This window comes from Gopherus flavomarginatus, chromosome 1 (assembly GCF_025201925.1).
Source record: "Gopherus flavomarginatus isolate rGopFla2 chromosome 1, rGopFla2.mat.asm, whole genome shotgun sequence".
In the NCBI taxonomy this organism is placed as follows: domain Eukaryota; kingdom Metazoa; phylum Chordata; order Testudines; family Testudinidae; genus Gopherus; species Gopherus flavomarginatus.
The window spans coordinates 120190260-120208575 of record NC_066617.1 but is presented as its reverse complement, the minus strand read 5'-3'; the positions used below and the strand labels follow the sequence as shown (position 1 = coordinate 120208575).

General features: G+C 43.8%; 1 protein-coding gene across 10 annotated transcripts in view; it reads right to left on the bottom strand.

The window, feature by feature from the left end:
* Positions 1–4443: 4443 nt before the first annotated feature.
* CALD1 (caldesmon 1) overlaps positions 4444–18316 on the bottom strand; it is a 247395-nt gene continuing 233522 nt past the window's right edge. For 8 of the 10 annotated variants that reach the window (XM_050968236.1, XM_050968285.1, XM_050968274.1 and 5 more), the window contains 7 exons: positions 17016–17059; positions 16848–16926; positions 14872–15009; positions 12776–12871; positions 8287–8367; positions 7893–7926; positions 4444–6075 (listed from right to left, as the gene is read on the bottom strand). In XM_050968236.1, coding sequence (XP_050824193.1) covers positions 6044–6075; positions 7893–7926; positions 8287–8367; positions 12776–12871; positions 14872–15009; positions 16848–16926; positions 17016–17059 — 504 coding nt within the window. In that variant the 3' untranslated portion in view covers positions 4444–6043. The remainder of the gene's footprint in view (positions 6076–7892; positions 7927–8286; positions 8368–12775; positions 12872–14871; positions 15010–16847; positions 16927–17015; positions 17060–18316) is intronic. The other 2 variants (XM_050968257.1, XM_050968324.1) reach the window with 1 other exon arrangement.

Below are 18316 nucleotides of genomic sequence, written 5' to 3'. Positions count from 1 at the left end.
CTCTTGAAAGCCAGCAACAGTCAACAAAGGCAATGCCGTGTCTACACTGACACTACATTGATCGTCCATGTACACTGCGTGGGGAGGTTGTGGTGTTAAATTGGCAGAGAGGCGCTTAAATTTCACTCCCACTGACATAAGTGAAGGCACCTCTACAGCTAGGTTGAGACAAGGCATCTTGCATTGACCTAACCCGGTAATGTAGACCAGGCCTTGGAATGACTGATGTCAAGAGGAAGATAATCCCTACATAGTCATTTCTTTAGCAGGTTTTTGTCCATATGTTCCAAATACCTAAATTTAATGATTGCTCCAGCAAGCAATGTTCCTCTGACTAAGGTAGAAGTGCTATGGAAGGAATGTCCGGGAGGTTCAGAATGCTTTTAATGCATACAGTAGGGACCTGCTTGATGAACATCTACCTATGCACTATCATACCCACCTATGTTCCTTAGAGAAGGACGTGTGTAGTTACTTTGAATACTCAGTAACACCCACTTTTTTTTTTTTTTAGTGCTGTCAATCACAAGGAATATCCATATAAAGAAGATTATTAAAGCTGGTGTTTCCTTGGCGTCTCTGGCTATTAGAGTTGGAGCCTCTTCTGCTCTGATTTGTTCTTCTATACCAATTGTGTCCTTCAGCTATTGTCTGCCCTACTTTTACTACCATATACAGGGATTGGAGGAAGGTAGGAATATAAAAGCTAAACAAATATTTAACACATTGGGATGGGTTGTCTTTTTATCAAAGGGTTGGAGGTACTGCTTTTTGCAACACTACCCAAAAAAAGTTAACTTTTATTCCTCTCGTTTACTTGTATATTTAAACTCCACTTCCCATCTAGTCACTTGAGGAGTTCAAGGCAGGTTAGTACAATAAGTCAGTGTATTAAGGGATGCTGTATTAACTATGTAACTCTTTATAGATAAATGTATGCCTGTTGTCTGATTGTTCCAGCTGGATAACTATCCTGTGCCTACTGTATCTAAGACATTAAACAATTCTGAGTACAATTATTTGAATGAGTGTAAAGTTCACTTTCCTAAATGGTGCACCAGTAGGCTAGTGCAGTGGTTCTCAACCTTCATTGCAGCGCGATGCCTTTCTGAAAACAAAAATTACTTCACAACCCTAGGAGGAGGGAACCAAAGCCTAAGCCTACCCAAGCCCCACTGTTCTGCGCAGGGGCCCAAATCTGAAGCTCAAGGGCTTCAGCCCCAGGCAGGGGGCCTATAATCTCAGTCCTTTGGCTTCAGCCATGGGTAGGTCCATGCCCCAGTAAACCTAAGCCAGCCCTGGCAACCCCATTCAACTTTGAGGTCCCAACACACTAGTTCAGCAGTGGAAGTGGCTCTATGACAAACCTGATCCATGTATAACTAAGCATAAAGGGGGAGGAAGAAATATCTTAGTGACTAGAATTGTAGGAGCTGTGGGGTGTGCATGGGAGCGTGTCTCGTAGTGCTGGATGTCTTGGACACAAAGCTAGATTGTTATAATGCTCATTGATCACAGAAGTACTTTTTAGACAAATCCTGGATCTCTAAAATATAAACCTTTAGGGTAAATGTGGAGAAAGCATTTGAGTAGAATGTAGCCCACTAAACTTGCAATTTTTCAAAATACACCTCTACCCTGATATTTTGGCTCCCGAGGACAGCATTATATTTTACCACATTATGGGTGAAACTGTGTGTTATATCAAACTTGCTTTGATCCACTGGAGCGTGCAGCTACACCCCGCACCCATCCCCCGGAGCACTGCTTTACCATGTTCTATCGGGTCATGTTCTATCAAGGTAGGTGTACAAATGCATTAACTAGATCACAGGTGACCTAAAGCAAGTAGAGTCCATAAAGCAGAAAATAATTTGAGGACTAAGGGAAGAATGGCTGCAATGCTTAGTGTGGCAGTGGTAGAGAAACCAGACAACACCTGTTTTCACAGACACTTCTACAGATCAGGATTTAAAAAAAAAATCCTATGGAGATTTGGGTGCTGTGGAAGCAATAGTCATTTTAAGTTTACTGAACCTATTGGCTTTAGCTAGCTATTCCCCTAGGAGGTGCTAGCTGCTGTAAATGAAGCTTGCAAGAGCCATTGTAACCCACAAACCACCTGGATGCAGTGGCCTGTCCCATCTAGTGGCATTGAGACCACTTAGTTAAGGCTGTAGAGCAGACTTATTAATCCCTAACAGTCAGTTGGCTTTTAGCTCCTATAGTAGAGGCTCATGTACTAACCTCCTGAGATTTGATCCTGCCCACCCTTGATGGGGTCTGTTGGTGTTTACTTGTGTAATATTACTTGGAAGAAATAATTTAAGTAAAAATGTTAGAGCTTGTTTGTGCAACCTTAATTCTGCCTCTGCCACTCACCCCCCCCCCATGTGTGCCATGTGGCAATGGGTCCTGTGGAAGAGTAGGTGATATAGCTAACTTAAGTACTTGACTTTACAATCTAAAAGTACTTGAGAAATTGCCTAGATTGTTTTACAGTTGCAGAGGAAAAAAATCCCCTTCCTCCTCCCTATCCTCACCTAGTCGGGTTTTGAACCCTGCACTGTCAGCATGAATAAGTACAAAGCTATCCTGATTGAAGAATGTTATGGGTCTAGGGCAGGGGGTCAGCAACCTATGGCACGCGTGCTGAAGGCAGCACGTGAGCTGATTTTCAGGGGCACTCACACTGCCTGGGTCTTGTCCACTCCTATGGGGGGCTCTGCATTTCAATTTAATTTTAAATGAAGGTTATTAAACATTTTAAAAACCTTATTTACTTTACATACAATAGTTTAGTTATATATTATAGACTTATAGAAAGAGACCTAAAAATGTTAATGTATTACTGGCATGCAAAACCTTAAATTAGAGTGAATAAATGAAGACTTGGTACACCACTTCTGAAAGGTTGCCAACCCCTGGTCTGGAGCAAACATACATCCCATTCCACCAGTGCTCCAGGCATCACAGTAAGGGGACAGGGGGGTTGGCTAGAAGGCAGGGGAGTTTGGGGTAGTGGTCAGGGGGAAGAGTGGGGAGTCAGGAAGAGGGAGGGGTTGGATTGGGTGGCAAGGGACAGGGAGTGGATGGGATGGGGTCCCAGGGGGGCCATCAGGGAATGGAGAGGTTGGATAGGGCAGGAGTCCCGGGGGGGCTGTCAAGGGGCAAGAAGCAAGGGGGGGATGGGGGTAGGGGCCAGGCTATGCCTGGCTGTTTAGGGAGGCACAGCCTCCCTAACCAGTCCTCCATACAATTTCCAAAACCCAATGCAGCCCTCAGGCCAAAAAGTTTGCCTGCCCTTGTTCTAGTGCCTTTCCAGCTATGGGTCACTTGTTACCTAGTACCCCATATTGCAAGAAACTGGTTGTGCTACTACAAGCTCTCCTTGCACTGCCATAACCATGGTCAAAATCTGTCCCAAGCTCTCACTGCATGCCACACAGAAAGTGTTTCCTATACATGACACCAGCTTCCTATTCAAAAATCTCAGTAAGCAGCACCCCCAGTTAAAATACCAGTATCATTTTCATCCTGAAGGACTGGAGAGTGCTTTTCAGTCTGTCTGGCCTCACTTAGCTCCTCCCCTGTGTTAAGCCATTAACAGTCATCTCTAATGCACAAACTGCATCTTTAGCTGCTTTTTGGAGAATTGGAGGTAAATGGCTTCCCTACATAAGATTAGTTACCCAATTAACCTGGGTCGGGGGCGGGGGAGGGGTTAGTTTACTCTGACTAGCACACTCCTCCATAAAAGAGCATATACTTTTAGAATGACCATGAAGAGGGAACTATTACTTTACAACTGAGATGTTCTGGTTACAGTGTTAGGGCATCTTTTTTCAGTGACTCAAGATAAGATAAGAGTGCCTGCAATTGAATCTTCCTGGGGCTCTAAATTCCCCCTAGAGTAGGGTCTCTCACATTCTTTTGATGCTGCTTAGAATTTGAAGTTTGTGCTAGGAGCCTATCAAATTGGCTATGAGAGCACCTTGAGGTCACAGAGGAAAAAAATTCTGCAGCTTATTGATTCTTCATCTTCTGTATCAAGGGCCCCATGGGGCTTCAGAAGGATCATCTACACAGCCACAATCCCAATTTTTGAAGCAGGAACAACTCCAGTTTCATATACAAAATGCTTTTCAAAGCAAGATAGCAAGGGACTGCACAATTAAATCAATACTTATTGTAGGTGTGTTCTACTCCACTTTATCATAAGTTTTCCATTTCAGGCATTTTTGCTAAGAGATTCATTCAACAAACAAACCACTGAACTTTTACATCACAGGTTGAGAAGATTGTCAGTCTACTATATGTACACATCTCTGATAGATTTGTGAGTTTCACCTTGCTGCATTTTGGCAATGCATTAGCATTATGTCAAAACACCACTTTCCCACTTACAAATGATGCATTCTAAATCATTACACAAACAGGGACTGTTGATGGAAATATTCCATTTATTATTGGTGCAGTTTCAGAGTATATTTTTTGAACAAGTCATTTTTATTGCAGCTATCAAATGTATTTGAAAGATTCAGAGAAAAGTGTTTACAAAAACCCAAGACAAAAAACATGAGAATTCAGAAACAATGGCAGCCATTGTTTGCACAGTTTTGCCCCCTACAGATAGCCAAGTGCATCTCAATATGTAAACAAGATGTTTCAGCTAAGCAGAGGAGATCATCTTTGGATTGAAATATGATGTTCTCCCCTTTAATTAAAAAAAAGTCAGCTGCTACAAAAAACATGCTGTAAATAAAAGTAGTGATGAAGGAGTAGTTCTCTGTAGTTCCAATGCAGAAAGCTGTTAAGCATTTTAGGGCTACTTCAGTTAACTAGTTTATTCCACCCATATACTGTAGGATGTAAATACTAAACCTTATGGCATGTAAATTCAAACCAAGCTGACTTATAGCATTGTGTTTACTATATACAAATCAAACACCACATCTGTAAATAAGAGCTTTGGGAGATAGTTAAACACCATAATTAGAGGCTTACTTCACTTTGAGTAGTTAGGTGGACTTAATATACGGCACTGATGAATGGCAAGATTTAGTGTACAGTCATTTCAGCTCCAACTGTGTTAAATTTTTAATGATGGTAGTTTTACATAAATTAAACTAGGATGTTTTATACAAGTGACCTACTTTTGATCCTCTATACCCTTATTTTCCCCTCTTTAAAACTATAGTTTTCTTTTTTAATTACCCATTACTGGGCATCTTACATTTTAAAAAAATTTAATACTCATCTTGCCATACCTCTAATGGCAAAATTATGAAATCTTACTATAGAAAAGTGTATGACTTTTAAAAGCTGTGATACCGGCTAATTATGTGCATTCATTACTAAATATAATACTTTAACATGTATTAAAGCAGTCTACCATTAGTAGTGCCTTAAAGCTAAACTTTGTAAAGCTATGTGTATATATTGCAATCAATTACTAATCACTAACAAAAATAGAGTATCAGTACCGCTGTCAGCTAACAATCATCCAAATTAAAGGTATTAACTTAAACTAGAATGAAAAAATTGATACTTAAAAGTATAAAACAATAAATTTAAACAAGTTATTGATGCAGTATTTATGACATGGCAACTTACAGAAAATATTACATTGTCAACTAAAGATTTTTTCCATGCCTTAGTCTAAAGTGCAGAAAAAGACTTCTGTATTCCAAAAGTAACCACTGTTTTTATGGGTTTACTGCACACTTTTCTGAAGTAATTCAACTTTGCATGCATTTGGGGGTTGACCTCTTACGCCAGTTGAAATTATTGTTCAGATACATAGTCATGACTATCAGTAGGAGAGTATTTCACAGCATGGGTTTCTTTAGGAATAAAGGCTCTTGTGCAAAGGCAGTACTATTATGATGAGTATCTAGACTGATTATTAAATACAGTGCTAATATACATGGTTTTAACTGGGATAATGCAAAAAAAGACGTTTTGGTAAATAAACATAAATATAAAAAGGACAATTTAGCACTTTTTCAAAATGAGTTGGTCCAGCATCTTTAGTAGCCTCCTAGGGTTCTTTCTCAAATTGTCTCAACCCTGCTGAAAGAGAGAATGATTAAAGATTGCTTGAAATCAGATGCATCTCTAGCAATATAGAGGGGGCTGTTCTGAATCAACTTGCCTCAAACCCTTTCACCTCAGAGCACCTGCTAAGGAGCAAGACAACACACACCTACTACTAGGCTGCGTGGCTAGCTAGAGCACACAGAGGTGCTCCATGGCCCCAAGGGTGGATGGACAGGATCTCATACAGACACTTGCTCGCCTCTGGAGCAGGTGCAGGGAGCATAGTGACCCTTCCAAGGAGAATTATACATCATGTTCTTCCTACAGCATTTCCTGAATCATTTGTCTGCAGCTCCTGTTCCTAGACAGATTGCCTCAGCACTTCTGTTCAACCACTATATTCCAATCCCCAGGAACAAGGAAATTATTCTACAAGTGTTGAAAGCATGGCCTACTAAATCTGAGGACGGGGAGACTGGCACTCAGGAGTTCCATCCCTGTTCTTTACATTGACCGTCTCTCCACACATGGCTTTGGGTAAACCATTTAGGTTGGTATTGCCCAAACTGCTCAGTGCTGGCCTAGCTCTGCTACCAGGGAAGTCAATGGTAAAATTGCCATTGATTTCCATGGGAGTAGAGAGAGGCCAACACTAAGCAATTGTGAAAAGCCCCATCTTAATTTCACTGTAATAAGAATAAGACCCACCTAATAGGAGTGATATGAAGGTTAGTGTGTATATAATGCATTTTATCTTCCAGAGCTTTGCAAACATTGCAGGTGTTATTCTAAGACGGATTTCTAATACTGGACTGATGAGAAAAGCCCACAGAAAGGACACTATTTCCCCCCATTTAAGTCTGTTTTCACAGACCGATTGTTTTGTTCCCAATACGGATCACAGATTTAAGGGACTCCTATTGAATGAGCTTCTGATCAATTTTAATTACTTAATAGAGCATTTCTTCCCTCACTCCTCTTCCACACAGGCTCATTTCCTCCACCTGGTTTTCCTTGGAGAGCTTTGGAATACAAGTATCACCTGTACAGAAGAGCTAGCAGAGGTTTTGCTAATTCCCTTCAGCACAGCCACAGCATAGCTCTCAGACAATTTATTTTAAACTTGTGATTCAAATAGGGTCAAAATGGAAATACCAAATGTAGTTTATGCTGTGAGAAGGTACCCAGGCACTGATGCAGCAAGAGACGGCCTGATGCTGAGAGCATTTGAACTCCACTCCAATTCAAGTCTGGGGCATGGAGGGCACTCAGCAACTCATGAGATCAAAATTTAAGAGTCAACAAGTGACTGCATGTTGATTTGTCACGAGACTTCACCCGTGGCTGATGGTACTGTTCAGAGTCATCCTATGGATTTGTTTTCAGTCCTCAGGGTTTCCATTTCCAGTGGAATAATATTGCAACACTAGCCTCACTCAGCATTTTGGGGTTTTTTTTAAACTAGTTTTGATTAAAACCATTTGTAGACCTTGAAAGGATTATTCCCAGATGTTTGACACCTGGGAGTGTTAGTAAAATGACAGTCTTATCCTTTGGGCCTCAAACAGTTCAAATGGATCTCTGCAGCTACAGAAAACACACGAGATGTATTATTCACACAATGCTTTGCAAATAGGGCTAGAGAACAGCCATCCCAAAAGGAAGATTTGTGCTCATTACCCAAAAATATTTGTCAAATTATGATTTGAAGCAATTAATTCTTCCTTTTCCTTTCAAAAAAGTTATTTCTTGTGTGCCACCATTAATGGCATAATTTTAAAAGCTGGGTGCATCTGTATGAAATGTGCAAACGCTTCCATTTAATGTACAGTACAAATTACAACACTTACCATTAGTCTCTGACTTTTTCCCCATAGCTGTTACCTGCAGTGCAAAAAAAAAAAAATCCATAATAAATTGATCATTAAAGAAAGCTGGAATGTAGGAAAACCACATTAGAGTGGAAAGAAATTCATCTCTGTGGAAAGGGCCAACACAAGGTCTATGCACCACATACTTAGTTCCTATTTTGAACTGTGTGGTACATAGGCCTTTTTCACTCACTGAACATTAATGGATGAATTTTCTCTAATACTATAGACAAAAGGGGGAGACTTTCAAAAGGCACAAAGGGAAATTAGATGCCCAACTTCGACTGAATGCTAATCAGAGTTAGACACTTTGCCTTCAGAAAGTCTCACTCAGAGTCTTTGTTCTCTCTACAATGGATAGAAGAGGTATTACCTTAGAAGGAGAGGTCGCCTTTTCATTGGACTGCTTCTCCCAGAGATTACGTTTGTTGGATACATCTCCTGGTCTTAAATCCTATTTTTTGAGGAGTCAAAGAATAGAAAAAAAAAATAAAAACCTAGTTCAGATTTGTTTTATTTAAGTGGAGTAAAGGCTGTATTGTAACTTCCCACAGAAATATTCATATATTATGCCTGCGTAAGCCCCATTCATAATGTGTTTTCACAGATGTACAATAACCGAAAGCAGAACTTGGCCTGCAGTATCTTTACTCATAAGTTACTTATATGCTTTCTACTTCTGTGTTAAAATACTATACAAAGTAGAAAAAAATTGAAAGTGGTAAAAAGCAAATATGTATTTTTCACTTCCAAACCAGAGGACTGGTTACCCAGCAGTTATAAGCTAGTAGTTGATCTCCTGTGATACCTTAAAAAAACAGAGGTCACTGCCCAGCCCCAATGCTGTGTGTAATTTTTTTCTTTTTACACAAGTACAGGGGAAATAACTTAAGCACACAGCATTTTTCATCAAGTAACAAGATACACGACACTTTACATGATCTTCCAATATACGTATCCCTGTAATACAAAATTTTACCTAAGTCAATCTATGGTTCTGCTAAGATGGATCTTATTGTAATATAGTCACACAAAGGGACAGTAAAGGTTGGTGTGTGAAATTTTTCCCCTGAAAAATTTCAATTTTGGTGAAAAGTTTCAGTTTTCTGTTGGGGAGGAAATATTAAGTCTCAGGTAGGTTTGAGCTGAATTGAAATATTGCAATTGATTGCACAGAACCAAAACATTTTACCATTTAGAAGAAGCTCAACATTACAATAAATCTGCCCAAGATGCCTAAGTACTTCATGGGAATTGTAATTTGGACATTTCACGCCCCCCTACTCTTCCATGGTATGAGTTCCTTGGCTGGCCCACATCTCCCAAGATGCAGTGCATCATGGAACATGTGGTCTAGCAAAAGTATAGATAATTCTATATAGACAAATGAGGTGTTTTTTTTTTTAAAGGTAAACAAACTACATAGTCTCACTCAGTAATAGAGGACACTGTGCACAAACAGAACAGCTCCTCCTTTGCATTCTCAAGTAAATATTTTGCGATCCAACCCTTAGCCATAAACCATTCTTTATGTCTATTTGAATTCTAACTACAGCCTCTAAATCCATAGCATGGAGTTGAAGTGCCAGGATAACAGGCAGTGAGACTCACCCACCAGGGAAAAATAAACCTTCAGCACCTCATGAAAGGTGTAAGTTCTACGTTGTTCCCAGCATCCTTCTTGCCATCCCCAGTGCAGACATGCTTGCTGTGCACAAGGATCTCTGCAATAGGAAGGAAGAGCTCCCAGGTACTAAACAGCAGCAAGCAGTTTATAGTCTGACTTCTCTGGGGTGTGGTCTGGCACAGTGTTGGGTGCATTAAAACTGCACCCAAGCAAGAACAATATAGCAAGTGGCTATGATAACAGCTGAGCATATTTCAATCTCCAAAAGACCAGCGCAAAAATACTGATGGCACACGTCTACACGTGCCTAGTCCTCTCAACTTCATTTTGGAGGAATTTAAGGAGATGAAATAAAGACAGCCAGATCCTGGTGTGCAAGAGGGAGAGAAAAAGATGGTTTGGGAATTGAGACAGTCTCGATTTCCCCTTGGCTTATCCTAATAGCATTAAGGGATTTGGGTTTACATTCATATCATACCTTGAAAGAATTTTGAAATGATTTACCTGACCAGTTTAGCAAAGAGACCCCAAATCCAAAAAGGATAGAAGGAAGGAAGGCATCTGCAGAAGTCCACACAAACAGAGATATTGAAAGGAAAGAGAACAATCCGCTGAGAGAGAGAAAGATGTGATTGAGGAAAGGAGTGGTTAGTTCTGCATTGTTTATTAATGCTCAGCTTAGAGAAAAGAAACAAAATCCAAAAAACAAGAACCAGATTCTGTGCCAATTTACCATGGTCACTGTTAAATAGCTACCACCATTATTTTCTATTCAGACACTGCTAAACTCAGTTACCATGTAACCATTAGCAAATACTGAGCTTTAAGGGCAACCACTCAACTCCAAGCAACCCTACTGAAGGCAACACAGGTGTAAATCAAAAGCACATGCTATGCTAGCAGTGATGTGGAAAGCAATTGGACTTGTACTGAACATACCACACAATGTGCACAACAGACTCTTTTTATAAAGTACCAAAATAAGAGAAATCATTGAATATGATCCAATGGAGGCCTTAGCCCTGCCATGCCTTACAATACGTGTCATTATCTCCTAATGCAGGGACTGGAATTGTCTATTTCTGTTCTTCCTCCCTGAAACCCCTCTTATCTTGTTTCCCCTGCCCCACTTGGCTGTGGCTGAAGGACTTATTTTTCCTTCCTCCTTCATTTGTAGCTTGCTGCCCTTGTTCTCAACTGAATAGAAAGTTCTGTGAAGCTTAGAGTGAAGACAGCCATCAGTGGTCTGGACCAGGTGCTTCTTACAGGAGAGGTGAGCAATAAAGACACTTGGGATAGTGGTCTGTAGCCATGTAGTAGCGGCTCCTGGAGTTACTACATTAGGGATTACTATGGCAACAAGGAGGAGACACTTGCAGCTTTCACTGATTTGGGGGCTGAGGGACAGCAAGGAGGCAGATCCAGGGACATGAAAGCTTTCCACAGCTCCGCTGCTCCTCTCCTTCAGATTAGCCGAAAGCTATATGGTCCGGCAGCATATAGTCAAACACCACAGGTGCAGTTTAAACATAACAGCCTGATGTGCTACTTGTATATTTACCACTTTAGGATCCGAGTCTCATTTACACCAAGGTACCTTTAGGATACTGACAGTTTGGGCATTTCAATACTTTGCCAGTTCCTCTTGGAGGCAAACCATCAAATATTTCATCAACAGGTCATGACTGTTTGTTTACAGATTCATGGTGCAACACCTGAAGCTCCAAGTTAACATTCTCCTCTGTAACATGACCCCTCACAATTTTTGTAGCGCATCCATCCATGCAGTTTCCAAGGACACACCAGCTTGATGGTGAGAGCTGTTCTGATAACGTCATTGTAACGAGGCAGTGTGGCTCCCCTCCTCATCCGGGAGGGTTGATCCCCGTCAATCATCCATAGGGGTTGGGCCTTGAAGCGGAAGTCCGGCCCCCCAGAGGGTCAAGCAGCGACCCGGAAGAATAAAAGCCAGCCCTCAGCTGGAGCCCAGCCACCGTCAGGAGCAGACCTGTCCGCGGGAGCTCCTGACTGGGAAGCTGCTGAGGCCGCAGGCCAGTGTCCGGACTGGCCAGAACCTCCCCGCTATGACGAGGAGCTGCCGGAGCCGCCCCGCCCTTGTTGCGGCCCCGAGGACCCCCCAGAACAGGCCTGGCCGGACTTCCCAGAGGAGCTGCCGGACCTACCGCCCAGCCCTGGCCGTGAGGAGCCGATGTGGTGGGACGTCCCTGAAGCTGATCCCACGAACCAGGTAGGCTCGGAGGGGGATACTGGAAGTAGCCCGGGAGCAGCCGACCCAAGTCAGGCTGCAGACCTCCCGATACCCATGGCAGTGTGTTGTGGTCAGGATCCCCACTGACCACCTGCAGCGGTGATCACCGCTACTAGGGTCCCGGGCTGGAACGCAGTGGAGTGGGTGGGCCTGTGTTCCCCCTGCCACCCGTAGCCGGGTGGCAGAATCCCCCTCCCCCTGGCCTGAGGAAGCCATTAGGCCTACTGTGTGTTTGCCTAACCCTGACGCAAGAGGATCTGAGCCTCTATAACTGTGTTTGGTGCCCCGCCCGAACTAAGGGCTGGGCCCCCTCTGACTTTGCCACTGCTCTGCCCTGCTCCAAAGGGCCAGAGCTGTTATAACTGTGTTTGATGCCCCGCCCGAACTAAGGGCTGGGCCCCCTTTGCCTGTGCCACTGCTCGGCCCTGTCCCAAAGGGCCCGAGCAACCCACACTCCGGCCAGCCCGCCCTGAACCAAAGGGCCGGAGCTGGGATAACTGTGTATTGTTACTGCAGCAGAGGGTCTGAGCCCCGAACTGACTGTATATTGTTGCTCAGCCTTGCAGCAGGCGGCCTGAGCTCTTAATCAACTGTGTGTTGGTGCCCGCCCGAATCCAGGGCCGGGCCCTCACTGACTGTACCACTGCCCCGTCCTATCCACAGGGACCGACTACCCGCGCGGTGGACGACAGTCCCGAGACCGAGACCCACAGATGACAAGTCGAGACCAGTGTGGCTCCCCTCCTCATCCGGGAGGGTCGGGCCCTGGCGAGTCTCGCTTACAGTCATCCATAAATTCTCAACTTTAGTGCTTCTATCAGGTCAAGCCTCTGAGGAAAGAGAATGCACCACCATTCCTTCCAAGGAGCCATCTACTTCCTGGCCTACCATATTTACTTCCTATCTCTCTCCCACTGACAAATGCAAACTCATCATTCAGAAGCCAGTTACTGCAGTTTTACTTACAGAAGGTTTCGGAGCAGGTGATTTGTTGGTGTCTGGGGTCTTAGTTAACCATTCATTGATACGACTGGACACCCCAACCTTCAGTCCAGCTGTTTCCTGCAAAGCAGTCATTTTCAAATCAGCTTTTTTAGAGTACTTGTGTCTAAGGGCTCTATGATTAGGGCTTTAAAAAAAAGGAAAACCCATGGTTAATAAGAATTTCCCTTAGAGACTATTTCTGGTTGAGATACAGCCTTCAGCTGGCAAAGAGAGTAATCATGTGACTGACCCTCTGGATAGCATTCATAAAGCTTTCATCGATCCCTGAGCATCCAGTGCTGCTTCTGCCCCCACTCCAAATTCTAAAAACGAGATCTTCAGCCTAAACAGACGAATGACTAGGAAATTATTTCATCCAGTTTTTTTAAAAAACTGGAATTTTGAAATACAGTGCAATAAAAGTCACACCTAAATCACCCACAGTTAATAGAATTTCTTAAAACATATGGTCAAAAGTTTTCAAACATTGGTGCGTATAGTTAAGTGCTTAAATTCATATTTAGACACACAGCCTGATTTTCAGGAGTGCTTTCGACTCACATTGACTTGTGAGAAGGAAATGTTGGCCTATGAACTTACAGACAAGATATGAACCTTAAATATTCCAGCGATGCTTTTAAAAAAACCTGAGTAACTTTACTAGTAGAATTTGACCTAATAAAAACATCACAACTCCGAACTTTCTTGTACATGGCTTAAGCCCCCCAGTTACAGCTGTGTAAGATGTCAAAGTATGATGTTTCAGTGAGTCTCTCTTAACTAACCCTATTATCCCAATAAGTTTCCCTCTTAGTCCTACTGTAATAGTCTTACTGTTATTCTGCAGGCCAGTGGTCTCCAACCTTTATAAGCACCAGACCACTTTTTGAATTTAAGTGCAACCCAGGAGCTACTTCAAAGAAAATGTAAAAACAGTAATTACACAAACCCAAACACCCTTCCCCAAGACCCTGCCTCACTCACTCCATTCCCCTCTCTGTCGCTTGCTCTCCCCCACGTCACACACTTTCACTGGGCTGGGACAGGGGGTTGGGGTATGGGAGGGGTTGTGGGCTCCAGGCTGGGGCTGAGGTGTTTGGGGTGTGGGAAGGTTTCTGGGCTGAGCCTGGGGCAAGGAGCTGGGGTGCAAGAGGGGACTCAGGATGGGGGCTCTGAGAGGGACTTTGGGTGCAGGAGGGGGCTTAGGGCTGGGGCAGGTGATTGAGGTGCATGAGGGGTGTGCAGTGCTGGCTCCAGAAGGGGGCTTAGGGCTGGGGCAGCAGGTTGAGGTGCAGGGTGCGGACTCTGCGAGGGGGCTGGAGTGCAGGAGGGGGCTCTGGGCTGGGGCCAGAAGTTGAGGTACAGGAGGGGCTGCAGGTGCAGATTCTGGGAGGGGACTGGGGTTCAGGCTCTGGGAGGAGGTATGGGATGGGGCTCAGACTGGGATCAGGGTGCAGGAGGGGTCTGGGTTCCGGCCAGGCGCCGCTTACCTCAGGCGGCTCCATGGGGCTAAGGCAGGCTTTTTGCCTGCCCTATCCCCGTGCTGCTCCCGGAAGTGGCCAGCATATCTGGCAGCAGCTCCTGGAGCGGGGGAGAAGGGGCAAGTGGCTCTGTGCACTGCCTTTGCTTGCAGGCACTGCTATGACAGCTCCCATTCCCTGCAGTCCCAGCCAATGGGAGCCACTGCCAGACATGCCAGCCACTTCCGGGAGCAGCGTGGGAACAGGGCAGAAGGCCGATATCCTGGTTTGGCTGCAGGAGGATTGGCAACCCTATCATGATCAACTGGTCGATCATGGCACCTCTGACAGTGGATCTCAGTCTCAGTGACTGACTGAGATCCACTATCAGAGGCTCCATGATGGACCAGTCGATCACGATTTACCGGTTGGTGACCACTGCTGTAGGCTATATGGGTAGCTGGGTCTTTGAGGATCCAGTTCTTCAAGATGCTGAGCACCATCTGACTTTGACTTCAGCAAGACTGCTCACAGGAGTAAGGTTTACTCATGTAAGTAATGATATAAGGAAAGTCCTTGGTGTACTTCTATATAAACCTGCAAAATAGGAATATGTACCTTATTTGGTGTCCCTGGCCCAGAGGGTGATGAGAAGACATTCCCTTTCTCCCACATGCTTTTGATATTACGGACACCCTCAGCTGGGACTGGAAGGTCAGAGGGTGCTGGCTTAGCAGGTTTTGCAGTCTTTGTGCCCTGCAATAGACAGATGCTAGTTAGTGCTCAGAACTAAGACCCTGGTGCTGAATGTGTTTTAGAGTTCTGGGGCGTTAGTGGAGAATACTGGATACGTATATTTTTAAAACTCAATGAAGTTCCATTGATGGATTATGCAAATTAAAGATAGACTCTTAGCAAAGAGCCTCACTTGTCTGAAATGCTGTTGTGCAAGTCAGTGCACTCCTCATGAACTGGCCTATCATTCATGCAGATTTTGCACACATGGATTTACAAGGTTTGTGGCAAGCTGTGGCCAATGGTATAGAGGTTTATAGAGTAGTGCTTACAGCTGACCCATAGTTTCATTTGGCTTGTAACTCTTTGAAACCATTTGTCCCCTTCCTTCTGCAGATTTGCCTCTGGCTGCAGCACAAATAAACAAGAAAGCAGCTGTAAAGGACTGATACACCATCCAGTGTGTCCAACCTGCTCTGTCTTGTAGTGGCAGGTTAACCCTATAACTGACGTTTATCACAAAGGCCCAACAGTTGAGCATTTCTGCAAGGTGTGACTTCTGCAAGGTTACCAAAACGGAAGTCAAAAAATTCCCTCTTTGTTGGCAACATTCACAAGTATGGTAGAATAGGGATTTGGGAGAGTGGACGGTTTTGACAGGTAGAGGCTGAAGGCGTTGCCTTGTGTCTCTAACTGTAAGGGAAGTCCAGCACCAGAAGTTAAGGGCCAGACTATGGCAGGAAAGCACAGGTAACATTGGTGGAGAGCTGTGCAGTACCTCCCTTCCCTTGTAGAGCAATGTCCAAGCTTTATGTCCTAAGGACCAGATCCTCAGATGGTCTAGACCAACATAGCTCTATTGAAGTCAGTGGAGCAACACCATTTACACTAGTTGACAAGCCGATCCAGTGTGTCTGGGATCACAGCCACTGCTGTACCCTTTGAAATGGCACAGCCTGATCTCCCTGCTGCATGGGATGAGCTCCACTAGCTGCTACAGATGGATGAGGCCACAGCCCCACCCTCACCCATTCACACTTTGAGGAGTCGAACCAAAGTCTGCATGCTCGGAGAGTGTGTCTTACATAAGGACAAAAGGGTCAGAGTGGATTTGTAAGACAGATATGTACTGATTCTTTAAAACTAACAGCAGTCAAGTGGAAAAGGGAAATAAGGACTGGGTATATAGTTCTAGGTGGAAACTCAGGAGGGAGAGTAAGTTAGGAACTACTGTTTTGTTTATCCTCATTAAGCTCAGTGCTAGATGCAAGACTGATTTAACATTATCACGTGACAAGGCTCACTACATCCTATGTAGTGCTGCCCACCATCCGGCCTAATGAATAGGACGTGCTACAAGCAATGAAGAGGGAAGCACAGTCTTATGGTTAGACTACACAGCTGGAAGTTCAGAGATGTGGGTTCTGTTCCTGACTCTACCGGAGAGCTGCTGAGACACCTTGGACAAGTAATTCCTCTCTGCCTCATCTAACAGATGGGTTGTTGAGGAAAACAGGTGGGTACCCAACACACAGGAATGCTGAGGCTCAATTCATTAAAGGTTAGTAGCACTGTTTGGGACTCATCTGGAAAGTACTACAAGTTAACAGCCACTAAGGTTAGAGACAGAAGACAGAATATTTAGTAGCAACAGAGGTTACAATTCTGAGATTTGAGTCAGATAAACCTCTGAATGTTTATTCAAACCTTGTATGAACCACTTTGTTCTGAAGCCTCATCAGAAGCAGCTCTGTGATGAAGCTCCCTGCTTTTCTCGGATACTACAGCCTTGACTGATTAAGGCCTGCTCCCCAACCACCATAACCAATTGGGTTCATATAAATTTGGTAATAACTTACCTCAATTGCACTAGTGTATTGCTCAAGTCTGCTGTCAATCTTGGAGACAATTGCTGCAGAGTGAGTGGGTTTAGCACCACTGTTTGAAGGGGAGAAAACAGAAGTGATTACTACAATTCAAACACTTTGCTGCTTTGATTTAGTCTATTACACAGTTTATTGCTTTACCTCTTCTGAGCGGATTTGTTCAAAAACTCTGCTCGTTCTTCTATCTAGAAATAGAAAGATAGAAGTGGTGTAACTATTTATCTGCAAAGCCTGCAGCCCAATACAAGTTTAAAGGCCTGTAGCGACACGCAGCTCCAAACAACAGAAGACAATCAGCTTCAAATTCAAATCACTGCAGCAACACGGAGAATTTTACTATTCAGAACCCTATTATGAAACAAACTTGCAGGTGTGGGGGAATTATGCAGGATAATACATTTACCTCCTTCATGTCCTTCAGTGCTTCCCAAGATGATACATTTACAAAAGTAAGTCCCCAATGCAGCAGGAGTGAGGGGAAGGGAGGATGTACAGGTCACTAAGGGGGTTGGGAGATTAGAGTCATATTATATGCCAGATTCATCCACCCCTCAAAAAGCTGCAGAGAAAGAGGCAAATTAAACACATTTTCAAGAGTAGGCCAGGTTTGGAGCTGAGCAGTGTAACTCTATCCCATACATTTTAATGAGGACAAGTAAATTGATTTTTGGACTCAAATTATCGATCAAAGCATACTTTGTTTCTGACAGCACCATCACCACTGAGTCAACATTTACCAACTGCAATGTTGTCTTTCATACTACAGTTCCTCTCTATTCTCTGTACAGGGAAACAGTGTAGTATCGCTTCTCGGCTCCTCAGCGCTAAGATCAAGTGTAAGTTCAAGACCCTTGATCATAGCCTTTATGTGTTTGGTCTTTTGGCCCCCGAGATGAAAGCCTTGTCTGTGTCTCTTGGACTGTGAAGTACAAACATTATCTCTAAAACAGGTGAACCATGGAGGTCTCCGGGGAAACATCCTAAACTCCAGATAATTTCAGGTCAGAGGGACTGCACCTCTACAAAAAGCTTAATGAAGTCATACGAGACAAGATCTGCTCTGAAGTCTGGGCTGGAGGAGGTCTGGCAGAGATGATGTAGTTAATGGAGTCAGCTCCAACAATTTCACCTCCTTTTACTTCTCCCTGTCAGTACTCAACTGGACCCTGCCCTACCCTGCAGTCAGCTCTGCAGCTCCATACAGGAGCAACTGCATAAACAGAAGATATAGCTGACCCTCAGTTATCCCAGAATTTGGGTTACTGGTAAATCCACAATATTACTATGTACTATTTCCAAGTCATTAGTGGCGAATACTGCAGCGCTTGCATCTTCAAAGTAAAAGAAATGACAACTAACTTAAGACCGTTTACTTAAATGGTTCTAAGTTCTCCCCTGCATCCTCCCTCCTCATAGCAGTATAAAAATCTCTAACCTCATAG